We start from the raw sequence: 26,188 nt of genomic DNA on the forward strand, positions 1-26,188 counted from the left end.
CCATCCTTGGCATCGACCCCCTTGTGAAGGATGCTGAGGTCAGAGCACAGCCCTCAGCCCCAAGCTGTGCACCAACCATGTGGGACTCTGGGCACTTGTGTTCCAAGCCCTGGGCTGGAGGGAAGAAGAGGAGGATGGATGGAACCCTGCTGCCCTTCTCCAGGATTTCTGACAGCTTTTACTCAAGAGCTGCAGTGCTGTAGCCACAGTCCTCAGTTGACTTTACCTCCCTACTTTGACCAACCAAAATAACAAATATCTGTGTTCTTTGCAGGCACCAAAGCATGAAAACAGGTACAAGTGATTTGTGTGCAATATAGAGTCACCACTGTACATAAGCCATGTACCAAGTCCTGTAGAAACCAGGTGAAAAGCCTGTCACACCCAGTCGTTATCCTGGAAGTGCCCACAGACCCCACTGGGGGAGCACAAAGCTGGAAGTCGAGCTCCAAGATGCACAGCCTTGTGACTTACAAGTTTCTTGTATATTTAGCCCTTGACATCATGGGTTAGTCATCAGTCAAGCGCTGTAAAAATGTTCTGCTGCCTCGCCCTGTTTTTCATATCTTGTCACTTAAACTGGAGCACTCCAAAATTTTTGCTATTCAACATAAATGGGAACAAAATGAAAATGGTCTTTTCCCTTTATCACAATTGATGCCTGTACTTGAACTTTGCCAGTATTTGTTTATGAAAACTGCTTCTTTTCCCCTCTGAAATGTTTTTGTCGGAGCAGCTCAGTACAACTTGTATTAGGGGAAGTCAGAAGATGTTAGAGAATCCCTGAAAACTAGAAAAAGAATAGATTAGATTGCTACATAGAACTACCTAACTAGTTTCAAAATTAGACTGCTGCTGCAAATTAGACATTTGGCTATTAATATTTAAAGAAATAATGCAAGAAGCCAAGCACTATTCAGTTAAATGCAAGTTATAAAATAATTGTCTTCACCTCGCTACGCTTGTGATTTACCTGATTTAGACTTTTTTTGGCAGAGTTTTCCCTCATATTTAAGTGTTTTTAAAGCTATTTTAGGTCTGGTTTTTTGCTATCCTGTAAAGTTCTTGCTTTTGAATAATGCTTGAGATAACTGGGAAAACAGAATTAAATTATTTGGGCCCTTTAGGGAAAAGTGAAAGCTTCATGAGATTTGATTTGTATTTCTATAGCACACAAGAGTCCTAGTCAGAAGTCTATAAGGAGAAAGTAAAACACCCAAAGGCAGACTGTTTCCCGTGAAGTAACCCAAACTGAATGTATATATTTATTTTCCTTCCCTAAATTTGCTCTGTAGAAAATATCTTAAAAATTAGATTGTTTGCTGGTAGTTGTACCAGGAAAAAGGAGCTTCTCAGCAGTGCAATAATGAGATTTTGTACTGTGCCACCAGTACTACATGGATTTCTGAAAGGGACATCTGGATTTTCACTGGTGACTGAATCCAGTGTTTAAAGATCTTGGTGTTTTCAGTCTGATATGTGGTGTCTCTAAGTTCTGTACTTGTTTCATTCTTGAATCTGCTGGCTCAGGCATGAGATTTATGGGTCCTTTCCTCTTCCTTAGTTTGTCAGAGCTGTGAAAGGAACTGACTTTGAAACCTTGATTATAGTTAATCTTTTTGCTTCCTAATAATTGTTAAAGGTCTAAACATTGAAGAGGAGCACCAGCTTACCTCATTTGGGAGTCACAGCTTCACAATGATGTGGTGTCTTCAGCTAAATGTTTTCAAGCTCGTGGAAGCAGGATCCATTTGAAATGGAGTCTCATTGTGTCTGCAGAGACCATCTGGGGTTTTTCTCTTCTGCTGGAGAGTGGTGAAAGCTGTAGCTCTTGGTGAAGTGTTGTGATATTACTGTGGACTTGTTCATCATCTGTAGTGATCTCTGCTCAGGAGGTGGAAGAGAATACCAAAGGAAATTTCCTTCCATCCTGCTTAGGAACTTTGTCAGCTTAACGTGATTGAGTTTGGGCTTGTGCTCAGTGCTGCTGGATTATGCAGTCAGGATTCTCTTCTGGCTTCCTGAACAAGAGCAGCATGTAACACATCACTATTCAGTGTGTGTGCAACCTGCTTTGGCTCTGTGCTGTGTGCAGTCAGCAAGAAGGGTCAGGATTTAAATAATGAGATCAGATTGTGCACCTGGATCTTGTTTGAAATCACAGGGTGAAAAGCTTCTAAAGCCTCTAAAACCTCTCAGCGGCTCCTCAGAAGAGGAGACTGGTGGGCAGACAAGACCTGAAAACTGATTGGTTATAGCATACTCTTAAAATTTAATGACATTTAATCCAATGTTTTAATTGCATGTCTGGGTTTATGCATTTAATGTTGACTTTAGCAATTCTGCTTAGTACCTAATGAGGCTGAACTCTTTGTGTAACAGTGAGCCTCTTCCAAAAGGTCTTAAGATTAAGAAATACTTGAAAAAGCAGGGAGGGAGAGACAGCAGTTGCAAAGATATAACCTGGTTTCTTGAAGCTCCATGAGTTTTAAGTATCCTTTGTAAAGGATACTTTCAAAGTAATCTTGACTTCAGTTTGTTATGAAAATTTCCTCCTTGCTGGTCTGCAGAATGTCTTGGGCGATCCATGCAAGTGTATAAAATATTTCTGTGATCTGCAGCCAGAGCAGTGGAAGCATCAAACAGGCTCTTTAGCAAACATACTGCAGAACAGCTTTCCAGAGGGATTTAGAAACATCCATTTCTTCATCTGCTCCTCAGGCAGCATCCTAATCCCAAACCCAGCAGACAGAGTGGGCTGCCATGGGCGAACACTTGGCTCTAACTCTAGGAAAGCTGATGGGCTGAGTGCTAGAAGCTGGCATCCCATGGATCTGACACAGTGCTTGACATAACTCCTAATCTGTGCTAATGGAATTGCCTGAGTGGCCTTAGTTTTTTCACTGTGGAGTCAGCAGGGGGGATGTTTCAGGTCTGTGGGGTTGAATATTTGCTCCCAAGGCTCCCACGCAGCTCCAAGGTGGGAAGTGGGTTCTGGCTCAGCAGATCCGTGTGCAGCTGGTGCAGAAGGTGGCTGCACTAAAGCAGCACTCCGAGGTGATGATTGTGTCCTCTCTCTTACTTTCATGTGTCAGAATAGCTCTGCTTTCTCTCCTGGTCTGCAGCTTGAAAGGAAATGTCTGTCATGTAAACATTTTTGTGTATGTATAACAAACTGTAAACACTGAGGTGTTTTGGTATCTCACAGTGTAAGGCATCATCTAGAAACAGTGGCATGGGTTGTATGGGCAGCTTTCAGAAAGAGAAAGGTGTCTCTGCTGTAGCTTTTGCTGCTGCATCTATTTCCATCATAATTTCTAGTGCTAGAAGAGGACTGGCTGTACTTTGGAAAGGTTATAGTTGGAAGAAGTTACAAAACAGCACCCAGCAGTGTATAATCTCCTCTAAATAAGTACTTGATAAGGCATTTCAAGGCATAAGCCTTCTTTAAAGAGTAAATGGAAGTTCATTGGTATCCAAAGACCCTCTGACCATCAGGACTTGACTTATGTTGTCTGCTCTTGCTCATGGGTGAGGAAGTGCTGTCTGAGCTGTGGATATAAGGTGCCATGCAACACTTAAGCTCCCTTGACCTAATTCACTTGCTTTTTTACTGGAGCATGGATTAGCAGTGGCTTGCTGGTGTAAAAGTACACAGCAGTTAATTCTTGTAAGTCAAGTCCTGTATGACTGGGATTTGGGTAATGCCATCTTTATGGAAAAAGCAGGGCAAGTTCCTCAAATGAAGTGATAAGAGAGTGGCAGGGGCAATTCTGGGGGCAAATACCAACACAACAGGTGAGTTGTCTGTTCAGGTTTGGATGATGCAGCCTGCTTATGACTGCTGCTTTCCCTTTCTAAGTCATGACTGATCTCAGAAGGCCTTCCTTGGAGGCCTTAACACATTCCACAGGATTCCAGATTATTCTGAAAATGCTTTCTAAATGCTCTGTTAATTAAAGATTTCTCTAAGTCAGAATTAAGTTATTAAAATGTTCCAGGCATTTTGTAGAAGTCTTTTGAAAGCTGGCTGTACATTCCTTTCAAAATTGATCTACTGCCTGTTACGAGTTACAAAGTAGTACTGTGTTGCTTGTGGGTTACAGATAAGTTCAAATAAACAAATGGTTAGGGTTTTTTGCAGTAGTTTGCCTTTTTGTGAACTGACCCTGCTATTGAGTGACTCTTTGGGATTTTGCAGTTGTGTGGTTGTGGTTCTTCAGCAGTCATGGAAGCAGATTCTTCTAGGGCACTTCTAAAATCCCTGGGTATGTCAGAGCAGGTAGTGCTGCAGGGGACAATAGACTAACAGCCATCTAAAATGCTTTTGCTTTGTTTTGCAGAACCTGTGTCTGCTTATAGAAGACTGGGCGATCAGAGATGATAGATTTTGTATCATACAGAAAAATTGCACTGTGTGGCAAGCTTGCTCACTCAGCTGTGCTGCTGCAAGTATTCAGTGTGCCAACAAAGACAGAGAAGCTGTGCTGTCCTGGGTCTGTCCCTGCCAAGCTCTGTGACAAGAGATGGTTCTCTGCCACCAAAATAGTACTTAGAGCCTCAAAACCAAACCCTGTCCTGACTTTGGATGTCTGTACTGACAGGGATTGAGTGCTGTTTTTCTGGGTTTTAATCAGGCTTTTAGTGCTTTAAAGGCATACTGCAACCAGAAATACTTTATATATCAAATTGAAAAGGCTGTGTATTGGAGGGAAGTGGATTTTTGTAGCAGTAAAGTGAAGGTCTTAGCTTAAAATGCATGTTTGTAAGAGAGCTCTGGTTCTGCTTCCTTTGCAAATCCAAGCATAGATTATGTTCTTGCATTTTGCAGGTATTTTGGAGGAGCTTCAGTGGAGTTGTCACCTTTTCCTGGCTGGTGTAGTTGGCTTCTGCAGGAAGGTGATAATCAGTGTCCCCTTGACTCAGCCAGTGTTAGGAAACCTTGACTGCTGGTTCCCAGATAAAGTCAGTGCACTGGTGCCTTCCTGAGCTTGCTGTTAGCTTTGGCATTTTGCTGCTCAGCTCTGTGAAGTTGCAAAAGGTTTAAAAAAAAATGAATGAGAACCTTGTCAGTTTATGTTGCCTTTGCCGAGACCTGTGAGCAGCTGTGAAAGAGCTGATAAAGTTGATGTTCCAATTCTGACTGGAATTTGGAAGAGCATTTCAGGTTAGAACTTGTCCTGAAAACAAACAGTTATAGAGAGCACTGTTGTCATGTACATCATCTCAAAATCTTTTACAGTAAGTGAAATATTAATTGTTTTCTGTTTGCTCTGCAATCTTCTGGTGTATCAAAAGCTGTGTAATTATCTTTCCTTATTAAAAGTTCAGCAGTGGGAATGGATGACTGTGTCCATGTTTGCTGTGCAATTACTGTTAAGTAATGGGAAAGCCTGCTGAGAGGTCAGTCAGCAAAACCATTACTGGGAAACTGCATCTATGGAGCACGTGGGAGCAGAAGACAAATCTTTAAATGTCTTTTGTGTTCTGAAAGAAGGATGGGAGGCAGCTCTTACAAACTTTGCACCGAGATCAGAGTCTAAGCAGTGAAGGCAGTGAGTCCATTAATCCATGGTGCCGAGAAAAAATGTTTCTTTTCCTAAGATAACAAAGTTTGACAGGGCTGTTTATCTCCCTTAAGTTTCACAGGAGGTAAGAAGTCAAAATACGTTGTGCTCAGCCTCTTCCATCACTGTGCTAGATAATTCCTTTGTAAAACATCTTGCCCAGAGAGGTCAGGTTTTTAGCACAAGCCTTGCTCCTCTGTTCCTGCTCTGGTTTTCAGTGTTTTGCAGATGTGCCTGGTTTGTGAGAGGTGCTTTCTTCAGGGCAGCAGAGGTAAAATAAAGTTTAGAGCTGCTTGCATTTAAAAGACAAGGCAGTAACATGGCTGCAGAAATAGTTGCTGCTCTCTGACCCACAAAACAACAGTAATTGGGAAGATGAAGTTTTTGGGGAAGGTTTACATAGTTTTCAGAGCAGTTCTCTGCAATCTGGAGCACAAGTTGTGTGTTTGTTTAGAGGATTTCCATTTGCCATACGTCACTTTCTTGGTCTGGATCTGGCTGGTGGAGTGTCCTTAGTGATGTTGAGCTGTGCACAGAGGCCACAAAATTGTGCTGAACATTTGCTATTTAAATTGAACATTTTTACCTACCTGTAGCACGAGTTTTTTAAGCTGGCTTTAGTCTTTGCATTCAGGAGTGCCTGTTTGGGCCATAGGAACAGCAGCTCGAGAACCTTTGCAGCAAGAAAATCCCATCACCTTGTTTGAATGGCTTTCATTCAGAGGGAATGGAAGACCTGGGTCAGCACTGAGTTCCTGACTGATTTAAAATCCCTGCTCTCATGTACTTCTTTTGAAGCAGTAAGCCACTATTTATTTGAGATGAAGTTTAAATTTAAAACCCACAATGTAAATTACTTGGGAAGGGATGTCATTTTGTGCATCCATAATGGTGATAAGCTGAATAAAACAATTGTAGGAAACTTATTTCTGGGGGAGAAGCCAAGGGAGGTATTTTAGCCATGGCATTTTTATGATAACTTCTGGAGCTTGCTCCTCTTACCAGAAAGATTATGGATGTTTGAGTGGTACAATCAAAACCAGCTGGATTTGGGGAATTTTAAGGAGTTGTTTTTTTAAGCATTTTTATAAAAACCCAAGAAGTCCAATTAGTAGAATTCAATTCATAGGAGTTTAAAAAGTAATGGTAACTTACCTTATGAGATATGGATCACTTGAGACTAAACTAAGAGCAGACATATGGTTTTGATTTTTTTTTTTCCTTTAAACACGGGCACAGTGCTAAGGCCAGACAACTTTATTTTCCTGATGCATTATAACCAGCTGCAGATGTTTTAGATGTTATCGCTTCTAAATGAGCTCTGACAAATGTCTCCTGGAAGCCAGCAGCTCTAAATATTACATACGCTCTATTCCGAGGAAATGTTGGAAATAAAGTTTTAGGAATTAAATGTTCAGTGTCTGAATCAAGAAAATTTACTTTCTGCCTTTCTCAGGGGGATTTGCTAGCTGAAAACATTCTTTTGTGAGACAGGCACAGATGTTAGTCAAGACACACATGGAGACTGGAACAAATATTGCCACAGATGGTCTTGCATGGTGTTATTTACTGGCCCTCTACTGCTAATGCTGGAAGGTGGACTCTTGAAAAGGCACCTGAACATATAACTAAATGCTGACCTGGAATTTGTAACAGGTGTACAGCTATTCAGCATCAAGGCAAAAAAAAAAAAGAATTGAAGTATTTATTAAAACATACGGAAGCGTGTTTTGTGCATCAGTGAGCAGGGCATAGCCCTCTGTTACAGAAACTTTTGTGATATTTCACTTACTCTGTTCAAGATTAAAGTGAATAGTTTTAACTAAAGGAGGTTTTTTTGTGCTTTTTCTCTTTTCTGCATAGCTTTGAATCCTTTGAATCACCCAGAAAGACATTTCCACATATACATGGGATACACAATGTTGCTTGTGTATCAGATGTGTGGCTTTGTGGGGGGAGAGGGACCCCATGAATATTGACATGGGAATTGCATCTGATGTCCTTGACTTGCAAAATTCAGACAGCTTGATCCATCACTGCATAAACCATTCACATTCATTTTTCCATACCCTGAGAGAGAGTGGGAAAATATCTGTGCTTTGCTGTAGACACCTCATTAACATGTGATTCCATATGCAGCTCTCAGAGTTCTCAGGTCAACAGGGGAGGAAGGAGGTGTCCTGAGGGGACAGGCTGAGTGACTAAGGACTGCAGGCTGAAAACTGGGTAGTGGAAATACCTCTTCAGTCAGGGATGTGCCAAACAGGCACTGCATCTGAGAGGGCTTGTTCGTATCTTAGCACTTCACCAAGTAATGGGGGTCCTTGAAATTTTGTTGGGAGTCTTGCCAAAAATCTTTATGGACTTGTAAAAGAAAATGGGGATTGCTGAAGTGTTATCAATAACTTTTTCTTTTTCTTTTTTGTGTGCGTGTGAGAGCTGTTTTGGTAAAAAGGTATTTCAGAACATGGTATGTACTTATTTTATGTATAAAAGGCTAATGTTGCATCTAGTTTGTACCACACAGGGTGACCAAAAGGAATCTCCTTGCTGTGTTACCCCTAAAGGGCCTTGCTCCAGCTTTGGTCTGGTTTAAATATAAGCCAGCTTGTGCTCACTGGAATCCCTGGAGTCTGCCTGGCACTGGGGAGCAATTCCCAGAGCAGATTAGGGCTGGAAGCATCAATGGGTAAGTGCTTGAGCAGGGACCTGCATGCTTTGCTGGAAGGGACATGGCACAGTGCCCTGGGCAGGAGCAGAGCCCAGCAAATGCAGGTCTAATGATTTGGATTTTGCTATTTCACATTAGTGTTTAAAACTGCTTAGATATAATCCCCCCAGCAAATCTCTCCATGCTCTGGGATGGTGGACATTGGCTGCTGCACGCTGATTTTTAAGTATGAACTGGTTACACTGAATTCTTGTGCAGCTGAACAAAGGCTCTCTCTGGTACCTGGCAAAGAGGAGAAGTTTTCATGTCTGATTCTGTTTGTACAGGAGCATAAAATGGGTCTTTGTATAGACATGCTATAACAAATGAAACATTCAGGCAGAGGTTTGGTTTGATGCTTGCCAGTTGTGGGGTGGCTCTGGAAAAAATCACAGAATGTATGTATAAAATCTTGGCAAGGAGGAGAACTTCTACTGAGTCCAAAGTCCAGAGCTACTGGTTGCATGTGTTGAGTTGGATATTTTTTCTTGGCTTACAAATCATTACTAAGAAAGTTTAACACTGAAGGTTGATGTTTGTAATATTAATCTTTTTAGTGTTTGCTCACCTGAGCCACAAAGAAGGCTCACCTGAGCCTCAGTCACCCAGGATATTTCCACTATCACTTGAGCTTGCTCTGGTGTCATGCCATAACTCCATCACAAAAAAAATCTCAGAGATATTATGTGCTCCTCAGCTGCAGCTGTCTCAACATAATTATGCTCAGAGGTCCTTTTTCTCTACTGTGTATGGAACCTGAATCCCTCACATTCCAGATTAAAAGACAAGCCACAATTCATTTTCTGAAATATCAGTTAAAAGCATATGGTATTTTTATGCAGCTCTCAGAAGATTGATCTGAATACTCTGAAATCCACAGAAGCTATGAACTTTGCCTTGCATCTTCTTAAGGAAAAGAAAGTGATCCTACCTTTGATGGAATCTAGCAGAAAGTTGGCTTCCATTTAACTTGAAGGAATTTGGGGTGGTTTCTCATCTCTGTGGTCTAAGTGGAATATCTTGGCTTGTTCGAAAAAACTGCTGCTTTTTAAAAATGAATTTAAAGACATTTTGGAGGTTAAAGTATTTGATTTTCCCATGTCACTCATCATGTACTGTAGTTTCTTCAGACTTTCCCCCTCTTGGAGGACATGTTCAGCTTACTGCAGTGAGAACTGCTGCAGAAAGAGTTCCAGACAGTCAGGAGAGTTCTTACAGAAGAGAGGATTAAGTGATGAAAGCTTTTATAACTACATGAGCATTGGGTTGGTTTTGGTGTTTTGGGTTTGTTTTTCTGGTTTTGGGTTTTTTTTATGCAAAGGTCTTTCTAAGCTTGCAAAAAAGATTAAATAGAACAGTGTTACTGTGGAGTTGTCATTTAATCAGGCTCTTCTTTGTCTGACACTGAGATTAAAATGCTAACACAGGTTTGATGCAGTTCTAGAAACTAAAGCAAGTGCCTGTTTAAAGTTTCATATAGGGAAGGTGGCTTAAATTGCAGCAACTAATTAGATTCAGCTGTTTGGAGATGTAAAAATAGGTGTACTAAGCAGACAAAAATGTGTTGAATTTCTCACCTACTAATAATTATTTATTGATTCCTTTATGGCTGGCACTGAGGTTTCCCTTCTCTTTTGAGAAAAACAACCTTCTGCTTGAAGAGGTTTTTAACCTCTTAGGTTTGATAAGCCTAAAAGGTAGGGGGAGGTGGACATTGATACATGTTCCTGTGTGAGGAAGCCTGAAAGAGTTTGACTTTTTTGGAGTGGTAGAGATGGCAGAAGAATAGTAAATTAATTGCCTGAATGTGCTCTGCTGCCTGAAAAATGAGGATCCAGTAACCAGGGCCTGTTGAGGAGGACTTTGACAGGGGTTGTCTCAGTAATAGAAGCAATTTGATGATCTTGCCCCCATCTTCCAGTTTACTTTCCCCTCCACTGTGCTGGCATGGCTCTGGATGGGGACTGCAACCAGATCGATGAGAGAAGCTGGATTTGAGACAAGAAAAAAGCCTTTAAACTGAGCTCTGCTTCCGAAGATGATGAGTGTAGAACAGCAGTGTAATTCAGCAAACTGCTTCTGCTCAGCTGTGTAGAGTAAAAAGACTGTTGGTCTCACCCCTTCAAAGAATTTGCAAGGATTTACTTCAGACCATGGACAAAAGTGTCAGAATTTATCAATCTAAGATTAGCTTTACTTGAAAGTACAGAGCAGCCTTGATTTTTGTTTTGTTATGCAAATTGGACACTAATTCCACTGAATTGCATGTACTAAGAATCTTTCTTTTTACTTTTTGGCAAAATTGACATCTCGTCATTACAGTAAGTGTTATGGTCCTCCCTCCTGTTAATGTAATTTGTGAAAATCCAGTCCTACAAAGGCTCTTCTGAGCAGCTGTCCTAAATGGGATTACTGAAACATAGACATTTATCTGAGCTTTTTACTTTTATAATTCATAATAGTCAACTGCTCTGGCTTAGGCTTTTTGGGATGGTGAACTTGTCTTGCCTCTTTGCACATTGGTAAATTTATGGAAATGCATAAATATTTCCTAATCTGGGAGTATCATGTGGGCGCTTAAATCTTGAAGTCTCTTTGCTTACTTCAAGTTTCAGAAGCTGTTCTTAAAAATAAAAAAGACTAATTCACTTTATATGTGGCCTCTGGAGTGTTTTGTAACATGAGGCATGGGAAAATAGATCTGGTTGAAGTCATCTGTGAAGAAGGACTGAGAGAAGTGGCGCTTTTCTCTGAAGTAGATACCGAGGAGGGGTGAAAGTGTTTCCTTGCTCTGTCTGCATGGTGAAGTGAATTTAGATGCATCTGAAAGACCGCTCTGGTTGGCATCTTGCTGTGAAATGCCACGGCTGACTTTTAGTATGTTTTAGATATGAATTATGAAGTGATCTGGGTCCATATTCAGTGTGCATATTCAGTGTGCATCTCTTAATAGCATAAAATTATTCAAAGCTGACTTGTTTCCATGCATTAAATGTCTGGCATATTTATGATTCTTTTGCCTTTCTAGAAAAGGTGGCAACTTCCACATTGAACATTTATCTTATGTTTTGCGAAGGCAGTTGCTTTTCTCTTTTTTTTTTTTTTTTTTTTTTCATATTACCTTAAAATATGTAGTTTGTCTCCCAGTGGTCTTGCATGTGCTGACACCCAAAACTGGCACTGTATGATGGATTTGGGATTCAGACTAATGGTCTTGGGCAAAACACACTTGCAGTATAGCATCATTTGTCATGATCTCATGGGTAGAGACTGCTCACAGGATTAGGTGTGGCTGTCTGTGGTTTGGGCTAAATAATCTGCCTGCTTATTACTGCTAGTTTTGGTAACCAGTGTGGTGCTTTTTTCCCCTGAAGCTTGACAACCACCCATCCAGTTGCAGTTCCACCTTTACTTAAAAAGCCATCTTTCCTACCACAGCCTGTCTCATCCATGAATCCTTACCCTGAGAGCAGCACTGCAGAGGGGATGTTTTCCACAAGAGGTTAGTTGATTAAATGCTATGACAAATTATTACAGCTACTTGAAAGCAGTTGCTTCTATCTTTAATTTTACAGTGTCAAGTTACTCTGTCTTACTTAAGTGCCAACACTTTCCAGCTGGCTTTTGTCAAGGTCATTGTACATGGCTCACCTGTAAACATGTTCTCTTCTCTGGGAGGGGAGAACAGATGTTTCTGCCTCCAAAAGATGCTCCAGGCACTTGCTGCAGGAGATGGTCAGCAGGCTGTCAGAAGCAATCTTTATGGGCAGGCTGGTCTTTCTAAAGGAGATGTGTTTACAGAGCATGAAATGAACATTTTTGCACAGGAGCAAATAATTGCTTACAACGGAGACTTTAGTAGCAGTTTTGAAGCTTGAATGATCATTAGTAAGGTCAGCTGGAGCACACATGATGTCCATCTCCTGAGCAAAGTCATTCAGGACTTTTTAGCTGTTCTTTTGTGCTGAAAGGTTTTAAGACATTGTAATGATCACACCATGAGCTTGTCACTTTTGATAAAAACTTGTGACAGCTGTGTTGCTACATATGTATATGTAGTATAGTTTCTTCAAAATCATTCTTGGATGGAAAACTAATTTTTGACTTGCAGGAAGAGAGGAAGGAACCGCCATGCCCATTATCCTAGTCTTGAATTAATATTTAATAGTATTCCGGTATTGGCAGGGTTTTTAAGATTCTCTGCATGAAGTGTGTGTGAAACAGGCTGTTGTTGCAAGCAAAAGGGATCTCTGTGAAAGCTTTCTGTGGTCAGGAGATGGGTCTGAAGGGCAGCAGCTCTCAGGCAGAGTTGGCTGCCCCCAAATGCTCTGGTTAATGCTCTCACTCCTCAGGTCAGAGCTCTTTCTTGGGTAGTAATGAAAAATGGTTTCCAAAGAATGGCTATTGGCAAAATTAACCAGATTGATTCTTCACTTATGACACAGATCAAGACTTGAACTTCAGTCTTCTATGGTAATAAGACCAGTTCATCATCAGTAATTGCATCTCTTTGTTCCCTGCAGTTTCTTCAGCATCCTTACTCTCCTCCAAGGTCACTTCCTCACTCAACAGATGTGCAAGTCTGGCAGAGCATTTAACAACCAGAGAGCTTGAAGGAGATGAAGTTTTTGTTAAAGCAGTTCTGTTTGATTGCAGTTCACCACATCACAGGATTGAGGAAGTCTGACTGATGTTACCTGTGAGTGCAGACAAACGTCAGAGCAGAGGGAGCCTCTCCTCTCTGCACACCACAGGCTGGGAGTGCTCCATTTTCAAAACATCTGCACTGCTTCAGGGAGGGAAAAAACTGCCAGTGTCACAAAGGCTGTTCTGAAAACCTTTTTAAAATGCTGTGTGTTGTACCCATGATCTTCCCATTGCTTTTCTGTAGGACATCATTCTCCAGAGGGCAGTGGCCCTTCTTCCTTCATTCACATTGCAGAACAGCATTAACCATAACCCCTTTCAGCAGAGTTATCCTTGTCTGTGCTGAAAGCCAATGAATGTGGCTCTTAAAAGGAACATCCGAGCATTGCCTGAATGCTCCCAGAACAACTGTCCTTGAGTCCAGAGAACACACAAAATCTAGGATACAAGTTGTGTCTCACACCCTGTTCCCATTAAAAGGAGGCTTTAAATTCGTTTATGCTGCTTTGTACAAGGCTGAACAGAGATTCACCTTCAGAATTCCTCCAAAGAGCTGAAGTGGAGCTCCCTGTGTGAGCTGAGCAGCCAGCACTGTTTTGCCAGTGCTGTTTTTGCCATGAGGTGTTACACCATAAATTTTCAGAGGACTCCAGAGAGATGAACACACAATGAATTAGTCAGATGCTCTCTAACACGACCTGCTAATAGCCTGCCCTCTCTGAAACAGTCCCAGCAGGGGGAACTTAATTCTTTTTTCCTGTTTAATGAGACTTGGTAGAACAAACACCTAAGCAAATCTGAGGGGTTTGTTGTTGTCATTCTCTGCTGCATCTCATGTATATCCATGCGTTTTATTTCTTTATTGATTTTTTTTTTTCCATTTTTATTGATGCTTAAGCAGTATTCTTTCAATATGGAGCAAGACTCATAAAAATACCATCTATAACACATTTGAGTCAAATTGGGTGCTTCTTTATTCTGGTATGAGAAGCTACAAAAACTGTATTTCAGAGAATGTCCTGCTGTACAGCAATTTTTCTCAGTCCCATGGAGCTTCATTATAGCGAGGTCAGACTATGCCGTAGAGAAGAGAATTTATATTTTATCATAGGGCTAACTTCTGCGCTCTTGTAATGACCCTGAAGGACAGTAGATGCTCTAAATAATTCAGCTTCTTTGGAATTTAGTTCTACTGTGCTAAAGGAGCTAGTATAGATCTAGGAAAATAGAAAATATTGTGGTATGTTTTAATGTGATGCCTAAAGGATGCTTATGAGGTGGTTGGCTGCTATAACTCTATCCAGGAAGTGGACATGTAAAATTTTAGGAATTCAGTGTATTCTCAAGGGCAAGACCTCCCTTAAGATCCTTGTGGTGAAATTAAACTCCTCAAGTCTAATTGCCTCTTGGCTCAGGATGGAATATATTAATTTCTCACATAGGTGTAAAGCCTCTTCCATAATTCCATGTGTGGTACTTCTAATTTCATGTCTTAGCCTTTTCTTTTTTGCAGCAGTGTGGAAAAGTGTGAGGGCTGTTTGTGATGCATGCCTTTCCTTTTCTGCCCAGTCATCTCTGCCCTCATCAGCATCCATTATTTTGTATTTTTCTGCGTGTGATGTTTTTGTAAATATCTCAGGATGAAATTAGCTTTTTTCAAACAGCAGGACAGAGTTCCATACAGTCATGATGATAGAACAGCTGCTGAACAGCTGCATAAAAAATCATTGATGTCTCACATTTGTGCAGCTAATGTCTTCTTTACCCTTTGAATTGTATCCTAAATTTTTGATGCTTTTTTCTGTAGCCAGGACTGCTTTTGAATTTTAATCCCATTCTCCAGTTAGCGACATCAGCAGATTTAACAAGCCTGTTTTCCATTCCAGTATTGAAATCGATAGATAATTTTACAGGGTCTAGAAAGATTCTGGCAAAGCTTGTTTTGACACATGACCTGAATGTTTGCATCAGAATGTGTAAGTTTTTATTAGATTTGAGTGAATTCCAATTTGGATATTACCAATAACAAGACTCAGTGTGCTCAGTTTTGCATCAATGACACCTCTCTTTTCTCTCCTGTCTGCCTGGTTATGTGTCTCACAAAGCTGCTTGTTTCTTCCTTTTTAATCCTGACACTGCTGTAGTTAGCAGCAGTTTGTCACTTTTAAGATGACATCCAGAAGTGATTTGTCACCTTTTAGACATATACAATATTTTGGTGTCTGCATCCCCAGCCCTGCTCTTCCTCAATTCCCCAGAAGTGTTCAGCATCTTTCAGTTATTGGAAATACTCTGCCTTCCACAGGAAGCCTAACAGTGTCAACCAGCTTCTTCCCAGACCCAATTAATTTGTTGTTCCAGCCTCTATTTTCCCCTTGTGCACCCAAACCAGGCTCAGTGGTCACTGCTGGAGGGCATCTCTAGCAGGGACTTGATCCTTTCGTGTCCTTGGGTCAGCCTCACCTCACCCCAGGGTGCAGGCGTGGACAGTAAAGCCTTGGGGTGGCATAAAGATGTTGTGATATTCACAATTCCATGTGCTGTTGGAAAGGGGGTGCAGTGAAGCCTCGTGAGCAGATTCAGGAGTGAGAGGAGTATGAAACTTGGGAAGTGTGAGGAGATGATGCACATACAGGAATGCTGCAGGGAGCTCTGCCAGTGCTTTCCCTGTGGAGGGAGGAGTGGGGAAAGGGTGCCAGACGCTCTCCTTGTGCTTGGCACCTCAGCTTTTAACTCCTGAGAGGCCTCCAAACATTACTGAAATGCAAGTTATTTTTAAGGTACACAGAACTCATCCATGGGATAACCTTCACTGAGTGGTTCCTGGTGGGTTTTTTAGTCCATAATGTGTGTTCTCTGAGTCACTTTTGCCACCCATCAGTGGTGACCTGGTCTTCTAGAAGAGGTTGATGACTGAATTTGAGATTTTTGTGCAGTAGCTCTCATTTTTGAGAATTTGGGATTTTTGTGCATTTGCTGAGTGCAACATGCTAGTTGTGTGAGCAACAGTTATTTAACTTCTTGGGAAGAAGAGCCCTGTTGAATGTTTCTTTTCAGTGCTGATGTTTTCAGTTTAACACTGTCAAGAAGCATCAAGTTTGCCAGGAAGGTGGTAAGGAATTCACTTTAAAATCTTTAAATAGCTAAAAGGGAAATAGGAGTATTCTGTTGATGAAAGCCAGAAAATTGTGGGTTTTGCTGCTTTGCTGCTAAGAAAAAGCTCTGCTGAGAGTGATGCTGTTGGTGAGAATCAGGCAGCAAAGCTGTTTTGGAGCACCACCTGAAGTAATAGTAAAAGTTTATTGGAAAAAATGATTTTTTTTCCCCTAAACTAAAGCTGTCAGAGTGGTTGTTGATTTCCCAATGTCTGCAAGGCAAGTGAGCAGTGTCAGCACTAAAGGTACTGCCAGAAGAGTGTGGAAAATAAAACTGAAAAATGCTTTTTGCTTCTTTTTGCTTTCCTGGAATTAGCAGGAACGATGTGGTTCAAGATGTGTGTGTTATGTAGGCAGGCTAATTCTTCCTGGCAGCAGGAGATAAATGGGGGAAGAGTGCACTCTGAAAATATCTGTAGGACTCTTGATGCCTTAAGTTCTCCCTAAAATCCTTTTGGCTGAGTATTTATTGTGCCACCTGTCTGCATTTCCAGGGATGCTTTAGGGTTGAGCTGGAGTCATGGTCTGCTGAGCAAGGTGAGCTGGCAGAGCAGGACTGGGGATCATTCCCTGTGTTGGTGGATGCTGTCCATAGATGTTCTGCCATCCTCTGGTTTTGGGTCTGACTTTTCCACAGATAACAATCAGATTGTGTCTCCTCTCAAATATCTGGCTAGAGACGCTTCATTAATTTTATATGTAACTCCTAATGATGGGTAAAGGCTCAAGGAAAAAAACCTAGAATACAGATTTTTTTTTTTTTTTTTTTCTAGTAGCTTTCAAAATTCAGGGAAGAAACAGTTTCTGAGCATGGTATGCAACTTGCTGTGGGAAGCACTGTGCTGACATAAAACACATTCTCAGTACCTGGCACACAGCAAAGTGGCAGCTACAGTTCTTATTCCAGTTTTTGAGTCATATCTGTCACGTAGGTTTTATATGGATTGAATATATTTTTCCTTAGTGCTGAACGTTGGGTCTTTTTTTACCTTTTTGGAGATTTCAGAAGAACAGTATTAACCTTTCTGAAGCCAGTCTACTGTGTGCTTGCTGCCAAATCTCTGCCCCTCACCAGGCATCAAACCTTCCATAACGTGCCCTTGAATTTTGTTTGTGTAAGTTTGGCAGCAGCCCAATTTCCATGAGGAAAGGTAAATATCTGATCTACACTGTCAGCTCTTGCAGACTGCAGCAGCTCTGTCAGGCTTATGGATGCCTTATGGTGCTCTGCCTGCTTTTTTGGGCAAAATCCTGAGCATTTCTGTTTACTATTATGAACTATAACTGTTGGCAAGCTTTCAAACTGCCTCGCTCATCTTACCTCAGAAAACATGTTCTAGTGCAGTCTTGCTTGTGCCTTTATCACAAAGTGCAGAGTGTCCTGGTAGTATACTTTGCACATTGGTAAATCCCCAAAATTAAGTATTTTTCTCTTGAAATGTCTGTCTCTGTAGAAAGTACTTAGAATTCTTCTTTTGCCTGTCTAGCAGCTAGATTTTGTCCTGTCCTTGCTTCAGAGATTATTGGAACGCTAGCAGCCTTATCTTTTTTTATCATTTGATTTCTGTTTTTGTAGCAGTTATGCCAGTTTATACCAGGACTTATACCAGGGTTTCCCAAGGACCCAATTCCACTGAATGAAAGGCACAAATTGCCATGTTTTATCATTCAGAGATTTATAAATGCTGTACATTTTTTCCTGTACACTGAACAAGTCAAATTTGCAGTCACACATTTGCCAGGTCCACCTACCTGCAGCTCCACCTGAGTTTTCATCTTGTATTGGTTGAATGCTGGGAATTTCACCTCTGTGTAGTATTTCTGTGTTGAGGGTATTCAGGATGCTCATTGTGATGTATTTTTAATGAGATTTCTGCTAATTTTATACAATGTTTGCTTCTATGCTTGTGTATAACATATTTGGAAGTTGTGTTCATCTGAGCAGTCCTCGATTGGCTTAACATTCCTATAATCTGATCTGCAGTTTATAGCTCGAATACAGGGAATTCACCAAAATGATGGAATTAATAGGTTTTGTGTCCTGCATTTTTATTAAATCATAATACAGATTATTCAACTATTTTTGCATATGCAGCATAATCTGTAAGCTTACTGAAAAGTCAGATTTCAGAAACAGTGCTCCAACGTTTGCCCTTGTAGGAAGCCCTACACCTTGTGGGCTGTTCAGTTGAGTTAAATGGGGTGTGGGTATCTGCATACACGTGCCAGGTTCTGCTTCAAATGGTCACTTCTCAAGCTGATCTCCCAACCAGCTTGCTCCCTCCTTCTGTGAACATAAGGCTGTATTTAAGACAGTTTCAGCTAGCACTAGATTCTGTGGAAAACAAAGTGCATCTCTCTGGATTATAGCTTCTGCCAGGAGCTGCAGTCCAAAACCAGCTCTTGGACGTGTGATAAAACACTAAATGTGCCCTGGTTCCTTGGGAAAGCTCATCCAGTTTTACGTTTCCAGCAAGCTGTAAAGCAGAAAGGGAAGGTGGGAGGGGTGGGAAGTCTAATCTTATTTGGAATGGCAGTTCAGAGATTGCTTTTGTCTACATCTTCATTTTGTGTTTGCTGTCCGAGCCCCTCGTGGCCGTCGTAGCTCGGGCAGGGTGAGGAGGGGGTTGTCTCCATCTCAACCAGAGGCTAGCCAGGGCACGAGATATTCTTTGGGAATTTTATAGGGTGTTGCTGTATCTTAGAGCAAGGTCAAAGAAATGTTCCTATTGCTTGAGGGGAAAACAAGGTGGTTTACCCCAGCTAAATGCCTGCAGGAGCTTATTCCACGGTGTTCAGCAGATTCCTGAGACAGGCTCAGTGTGGGAGGTGGAGCAGTTCTGTAGATGGAAAGGGCTGTAAACATTCTAGTGAACAGAAAAGATGAGAAAGCTGTTGTGGGCAAATGAATTCTAAAACTAGGCCAGCTGGGGTTTTAGCAGCTGAAAGGAAAGTCTGAGACTGAAACTGCTGTGCTATCACAAGATGTGCTTAAATTCAGGGAGGAAAACGCTGCTTGGTGCTCTGTGCTGACCTTGGAAGGTGCTGTGCCTCTGCAGGCCTGGGCTGAATTAGTCAAACAGTAAGTTCAGAACAGCAGACATCACAAAACTATAATATTATATCTAAAGGTAAGCAAAGAACAAAGTGTGAGGTGTTTAGCAGAGATAAATGACTAAGCTGGATGTCCTGTCACTGTCCTCAGCTGATGTCTGCAGACTTTAATCCACTGATGATCCAGGACTTTTTGCTAGATTAATTTTTTTTTTATGCTAAGGGGTTTTCAGCAATTGATGTTGAATAAAACTTGTTAACTGAAGGAATTTAAAGCCGGGGGGGAGTTTCATTTCAAACAAGTACTGTTTTAGCACTTGATCGAAAAATCTTACTGCATTAAAAAGCGGAGTCAGCTGAAAGCAGCAGGCTGTCCCATCCACTGAGGAGTTGGTGTTCTGCAAGGAACATATTCTTTAATAACTCTACAGCTCCCAAATGTCCCTGGATGTTCTGCACAAAAGGCTCTGCTTTGTGCTTTTCTGCATTGATCCCTTCAGCTGGTTCTGGTCCAGCTGTGGTTTCATTCTCTGACACAGGGTAAGGACTGATCCAGGCGTGCCCACAGTTATGTGGGGCTCTACTGCTGAAGGAACCGGACAGGATATTTCCATGCTCCAAAGCCTGGCCTCCTCAAAAACAAAGGAGAAATCTGAATTTCAGTATTACTGATGTTACAGGTGGGAAAGAAAATGATGGCCAAGGCATAGCATTCTGCAGGAAAAATTAAAGTCTGGTTCAAACCTGTTGCTTGGATGTGAGTCCCAGCAAGCTGTGAAGATGAACTTGGCTTTTTTGTCTTTGAGAGCACTTAAAAATTCTGCATGATGGGGTACCATTTAGTCCTGCGTTGCCTTATAATAGTTCCTGAAATGTTGAAGGTATGAATTATGTTAATGTACCTTTTAAATTTTTTATGGACTGAAATAGCTTAAAAAATTAACCTTTTGAAAACGCTTGGGTAGATCACACAACAGGCTTTTAGCAGCCTTTTTTTCCAGTAGTGTGCTGCCTCCTGTTCCAGTAATTGAGGAGCTTTGATTGACTGAGGTTGTGCTCAGCTTCCTGACCCAGGAGCAGCCTCCAGCTGATGTTGGTGATATTTTTATTTTTCATTAGCTCATCTGAAAGTCTCAGCTGTTTTCCTGCCGGTAAAAAGGATGGAGTCTGTTTGTGCTGCGTGAGTGCTGTACCAGTTTGTTGTTCAACACTTGCTAATAGAGCTCTGACATCCAAATAAGGAATTGCATTTCTTCATGGTGCAATAACACTTGCTATCTGTTTATTAATGAAAGGGTTACTTACATTTGGCATGGATGCTGTCACGATCATTAAAACCTGAATTTGCTGCAGTGAGAGGGAGGATTCCTCCTGTTTGCTGCTAGACCTGGCTTCCCTCACATTTTCTTCCTGAAACACCTCAGGTACTGCAGGTTTTGGAAGACTGGAAAGAACATTACTGCCTGTAAATGTTTTCTCTTTCTGCTTTGCCATGTCACACAATGTGACAACTGGGTTGTTCCCAAATGTGTACTCTTGAGTGTTCCACCAAGTTCACCTCATGTTGCAAATTCCTTTAATAAATAGAGGAAAGGTTCTTATTTGCTGCTTTCCCTTTCCCTGTTGTTTTTTTTGGAATTATTTTGGCATCTTCAACATCTTGTTGTAGGATAGAAGTGCAAGACAGACTTGCTGAGGTGCTGAGATAAATGAAGAGGTCTGGAGTGAAGCAGATGCCCTGTTTGATACTATCTCCAAAAATCATGTGTCTGATTATGGCTCCTTGATTTGAAAGAAAATAATAAATCAGCAAAACAAATGTTTGAAGAGGGTTTGAGATCTGTACAGCATTATGGTTAACATATATGCTTCAGCAAATCCCCATGTGTAGAAAACTCTTGGCTTATGTCTCCATCTGCACTTCTTTTTTTTTTTTTCTTTATTTTGGCTGCAGCCAGGCACACTAAATAGTGATTAAACAAAAAATTAAAATTCTGTTTTTGTGCATTTGGCGTTTGAACGCTGATCAATTGCTTTGGCGGCGTGTTAAGTAACAGTGTGGTAGACAACAGAAGGGGCTTATTTACAGCAATCTGTCTAAATCCATTTTCAATGTATTGCTTAATATGCCTTTCTACTTTAGTTCATTTTCAGTTTTTCAAAAAATGAAGGCTGGAAACAGGCAGGAGAACAGTTTAAGATGTTGCTGGAGAAGTAATCACTCCTTAGTGGTAAACAACTTTCAGTTCTTAAGGGAAAGAAAATGTGCTTGAGCTGAAATAGGACTTATGGGCTTGTTGGAGGAGTCACTGGATGGAATTCAATGGCTGGTGCACTTACATAGCCTGACTAGATGATCATAATGAAACCTTCACACTTTGATATCTGTTTTATACGTGTTATTTACAAGTGACCATTTAAAAAAGCAGCTGTATTTTTGCAAAATGGGAAGCTAACGCAGAGCAAAAGTGTGATTTCTATCCCTCTTTTGTAGGGATAGAAATCCACATCCATAATGTGAATTTACCCTAACCATGCAGAATTGACAGCTCCAATGTTCAAACAATGGTCACTGCATTCCACAGTTAAAATGCACATAAGGGGGGAATAATGGTAGAGGGTTTGGACAAGAACGTTCTACGTCCTGCTCTGCAGTTAGATTAATGAGAAATTAGGATGAGAGTGGAAATTGAGATGAAATACAGCATTACACGTATGACATAACTCCCCATAAATGAGATGCTTGTTTAAGAGTTAAAGAAAAAGTCAGTCCTAGGAAACTTGCTGTGTTTTGCAGATTGCTCTGATACCACAGTCTAGAGCATTTGTTGAAGGAGTAGCATCAAGTTATGTGATTTGCATAATTGAGTCAAATCCCATGCAGCATCCCTGAAGGAAACCACTAAAAAAAGCAACATTCTGGTCCCTGTATGCTGTGTCTGGATTTCTAGAGCCTCAGACATCTTTTACAAAGAAGAGGAGGGGAAGCAAGAAAGAAGGAAAAGAGCTTCCAAATCACATCAATGTCAGCAACCTGCCCATTTTCCCAGTGCAAGGGACTGTGGGGACATATGTGCACATCCTTCCTCTGCCCCTGCCCGTAACCTTACACACAGCTCTGCTGATAGTGATGTCATGAGATAAGAACTGCAGTCGAGGAGGGGGAAGGCAAATGTTTTATGGTTCACACTGATGTTTTTTGGTGGTCTGCTGAAATTAGCTTGGTGTTGAAAGTGTGGTTTTTAACCCAAAATACAGCACTGATCGGGCTTTTGCAGCTACACCTTCCCTCCAGGGCTCTGTGGATGGTGAGGGCTGGCAAGGTCACCAAGGCACAGACACTGATATTCCTTTTCTAGCACTGAAAGTCACTTCAAAATTAATGTTTAGACACCGTTGACAGAACTTGTCAGTGACTCACAGCAGACTTTTCAGTTATGGTGTTTTAACAGCGACCTGCAAAACCAGTGCAAGCATTGTATGTTTGCTTGCAAGGGATACAGTAAGAAATATTCTAACCTCCTAACATTTACCTAAGCTGAATTAAATGTAATGGAGGACTCCAGTGCTGGATGAACTCTGCCAAAGACCAAAAAAAGCTCCAGAATGCAGCATGTCTGCCATGACCTGGAACTGTGTGAATCCTTCAGGGTTCTAAAAGCCACTTGGAGGTTTATGTTGATCCAACAGAGGTTCATGTTGTGCTTGTCCTGTGTAAATAGGACAGTTTGGTGTTAGCTGTGCAGGGCAGAAACACCATGAGCAGTGCAGGCAGAGGAGCTGATAGTGACTCACCCTGCCCAGTCCTCATTTCATTTTGTCAGTGCCAACATGAAGAACTGTTGATTCTTGTATGTCTCCAGACTGAGAGCTGTGCAGAGCCTGTTCCCAGGACTTCAGGATCAATAACTCTCACTCTGTGCACCTCTCAAGTCCCACACTACAGTTCAGAGAGGTCTGAATAACTGATGTGTGTGCTTCATAGTTTTCCCTCTTGCTTAATTTAAAGTTTACAAATTACTGACATGTGTGGCCCTGACAGGGTTAGCTTATTCCAGTTCACAGATGCTTTTATGTGTAAATTTATCTGTGATTGAGAGAAATACATCAGTGTGCTTGACTTCCTACTGTCCATGTGTCTGGTTGGTGCAGTGGGTAATGCAGTGGCAGTCTCTGACTTTTTTTTCTATTTTTGTTTTCCTTTGTTTTAACAGCCCTGGAGGATGGTGTGCTGCTGCCTGCTTTCCCTCTGTCTCAGGGTTTAAATTGCTTGCATTAGGTTGTTGCTTGCTCTGAGGATGTTTACATGCACATTGCTGACCCCTCTGAAGAACGGCTTGAAGCTGTGCAGAAAATTTACTTCCCTGTACACATTATCCTACGCTGAGTTCACAAAGACAAGGATCAGCCCAGCCCAGAGCCTGGGGCTGCACACGCTGAGCAGGGATGGCACAAGTGCTTTTTAATGGTTTTTAGGCTGCAGTGTGGTGGGACAGCTGTGTAATGGTGAGAGATGCCCCTCCTGAACCAGCCCAGTGCTGTGGCTTCCCTCAGAGGGGTCCGGAGATGTTGGTGTGAATCCTTTGGGGTGCATTTCAAATTTCCCGTCTCCCTGTTGTGGATGGAGGACAGCTCCAGATCCATCCCGTTAATGCCTTTCAGTGTGTTTCAGGAGGAATGTGTCCTGGTTGTGTCCCAGCTGGCAGCTCACCCCTGCCGTGGGGTGGGGGTGAGAACTGGCAGAGTTAGAAGTGAGAAAACTCATGGGTTGAGAGAAAGAGTTTAAAAAGTAAAGCAAAAACCCCCCAACGCAAAACAAGCCAGGGAATCCATTCCCTGCTTACCAAGGGCAGGCAGGTGTTCAGCCTTCTCCAGGAAAGCAGGGAAGAGAAATGTCATCACTCAAAAATAATCCTGCTTCCTTCTCCTTCCCCAGCTTTATGTACTGAGCATGACACCACATGGTCTGGGATGTCCCTGGGGTCAGCTGTCCTGGCTGTGTCCCCTCCCAGCTTCCCATGCACCTTCCTCTCTGAGGGCAACCCAAAAAGCATTGACTCTGCCCAGCAGCAACTAAAACATCCCTGTTTTATCAACACTTTCCAGCTCAAAGCCAAGTCACAGCCCCATACCAGCTCCTGTGAAGAAAATTAACTCTACCCCAGCCAAAACCAGCACGGGGAGCAGTCCCCATGGGTGCCTGCAGCAATGGACCCGTGTTTTCCAAGGGATGTTTTCAGAGGGAAGGGAGGTGCTTCTGCAATTCTAGTTTTAAGTTGCCCAAGTCCCAGAAAGAGAGGAGATTTAAGCCCCGTTAGTAATGCTGTGTTAGACAGATTGGATGTCTGTTTGCTGGTAGGTCTGAGTTTTCCTGGTTTTCTCCATGTTGCCTCAATTCCCTGCTCACTGTGTTTGGGTTTGGCTTGGGGTGCTGGGCTCCCACAAGCCCAGTGGGTGATGTGAGGTTCAGAGCTGCACTGTGTATTCTTCTTTCTGGATCTAGTCCCTGGACACTCTGGCCATGCTTTCCTCTGCAGTGGTGGGTGGGGTTTCCAGAGCAACTGCTTTTAAGGGATTTTCTTAGGTTTAATCCCAGCAAATGGCAGGAGGAACAGTGGCATTGTCAGATTCTCCTGGTGTGTGCATTCAGTCCAGAGCACTATAAACAAGAGACAAAAAAGGTCTAAAAATACAGAGATTTCAGACCTGCCAGTAGTTCCTGTGCCCATTATGATACTTATGCAGAAGGCTAGGGCTCAGAAAGTTGGCAAACTCTCCTGGCAAGGAGGTGCTCTGCTCTGTGAGAGCTTTCCAGGACTTTTCCTGGCAGAGGAGGAGACTGGTCAGTGAGCTGGCCTGGCAAAGAATTGTTCTTGTAAAACAGAGGTAAAAGTTTCACAGGATGGTAGTGTGCTCTAGTGTGGTTTGTTTAGTGGGAATGATTAGAAGGGGTGGCATTATCACCAGGCAGGAATTTGCAGGTGCTGTTTAAGGACAGCTGGAAAACCACGAGGCAGGTTAAACAAATTAGTTTGATATTTATGTTTGGTGAGTTCAGGTGAGCCTTTTCATGACAGGAGTGTGTGGTTTTTCACCAGCTCAGCTGCTCTGGGGCTGCACTTGCCTTCTCCTGCATGATGTGAATCAATAAGGCTTTTGCAGCCCCTCATGACTCCTCTTTCCTTCAGAAATGTGAGTCTCCATCCTGTGCATTTAGAGCTGAGCTGGAGACATTGGATTACTGCGGATTTTCATTTGCTGACTTGTTTTCAAAGCACCCATGACTTGAATTTCAGGAACAACATAATGAAGTAGAATCTCTAATTGGGTTCAGCAGCAAGAGTCTTAATAAATGACCTTTTAAATCTTATTTTGGTTTTATTCAGGTGTGGTAGTGTCTCATTAATAATGATCCTGCAGTAGGTCTTCCAGTACATCCTATTTAATTAACAAAAAGGCTGTAAGATGTATTGGATGTTTTCAAAATGAAAATGGGAGTTTTTAATAGATTCTCTGATTAAGAAATAATGTTCTGCATACGTGATGGTGCCCTGGAAAAATATCACTTAACAGACTCAGATAAAGTTCTGAAACAAGCAGAACTCCCTTCCTCCCTCACCCCTTTCAGGCTAAAAGCCATTTACTTGTGATGATCTTACCTTAAGGGAGATGTTTAATTTCCTCTTGCAGGAAGGGGAGGCTGCTGAGGAAAGGTTTCATTTGTTGTGTATTTATTATATATTCAATTTTTTGTTTAAAAGGCACCATATGTGAGGCAAAAGAAAGACCCTTACTTTGCTGATGGACAAAGGAAGAAGGACTGGCATAACAAAGAAGCCATAAGGAGGGACTCTGAGCGTGTAGGTATGTAAGATTGCTATAAAAATGTTTTAATATAGATTGTAACTTTGATTTTATTTAGTAGTCTGAGTGTAGAACAGTATGTTCAACTTTAGGGTCAAGGTGATGTTCTTGACATGATGCAGCATTAAAGCCAGTTCATCTCTTAATCTTTTAACTGTGTTAATCCCACACAGATGAATCCCACAAAGTTA

The 26,188-nt window shown here is 41.8% G+C and overlaps 1 protein-coding gene across 1 annotated transcript in view; it reads left to right on the forward strand.

The window, feature by feature from the left end:
- The window catches only part of GALNT10 (polypeptide N-acetylgalactosaminyltransferase 10), an 80,826-nt gene that overhangs the window by 11,807 nt on the left and 42,831 nt on the right, over window positions 1–26,188 (forward strand). Inside the window, exon 2 of the mRNA XM_032750800.3 lies at window positions 25,895–25,997. Coding sequence (XP_032606691.3) covers window positions 25,895–25,997 — 103 coding nt within the window. The remainder of the gene's footprint in view (window positions 1–25,894; window positions 25,998–26,188) is intronic.

This window comes from Taeniopygia guttata, chromosome 13 (assembly GCF_048771995.1).
Source record: "Taeniopygia guttata chromosome 13, bTaeGut7.mat, whole genome shotgun sequence".
In the NCBI taxonomy this organism is placed as follows: Eukaryota; Metazoa; Chordata; class Aves; order Passeriformes; family Estrildidae; genus Taeniopygia; species Taeniopygia guttata.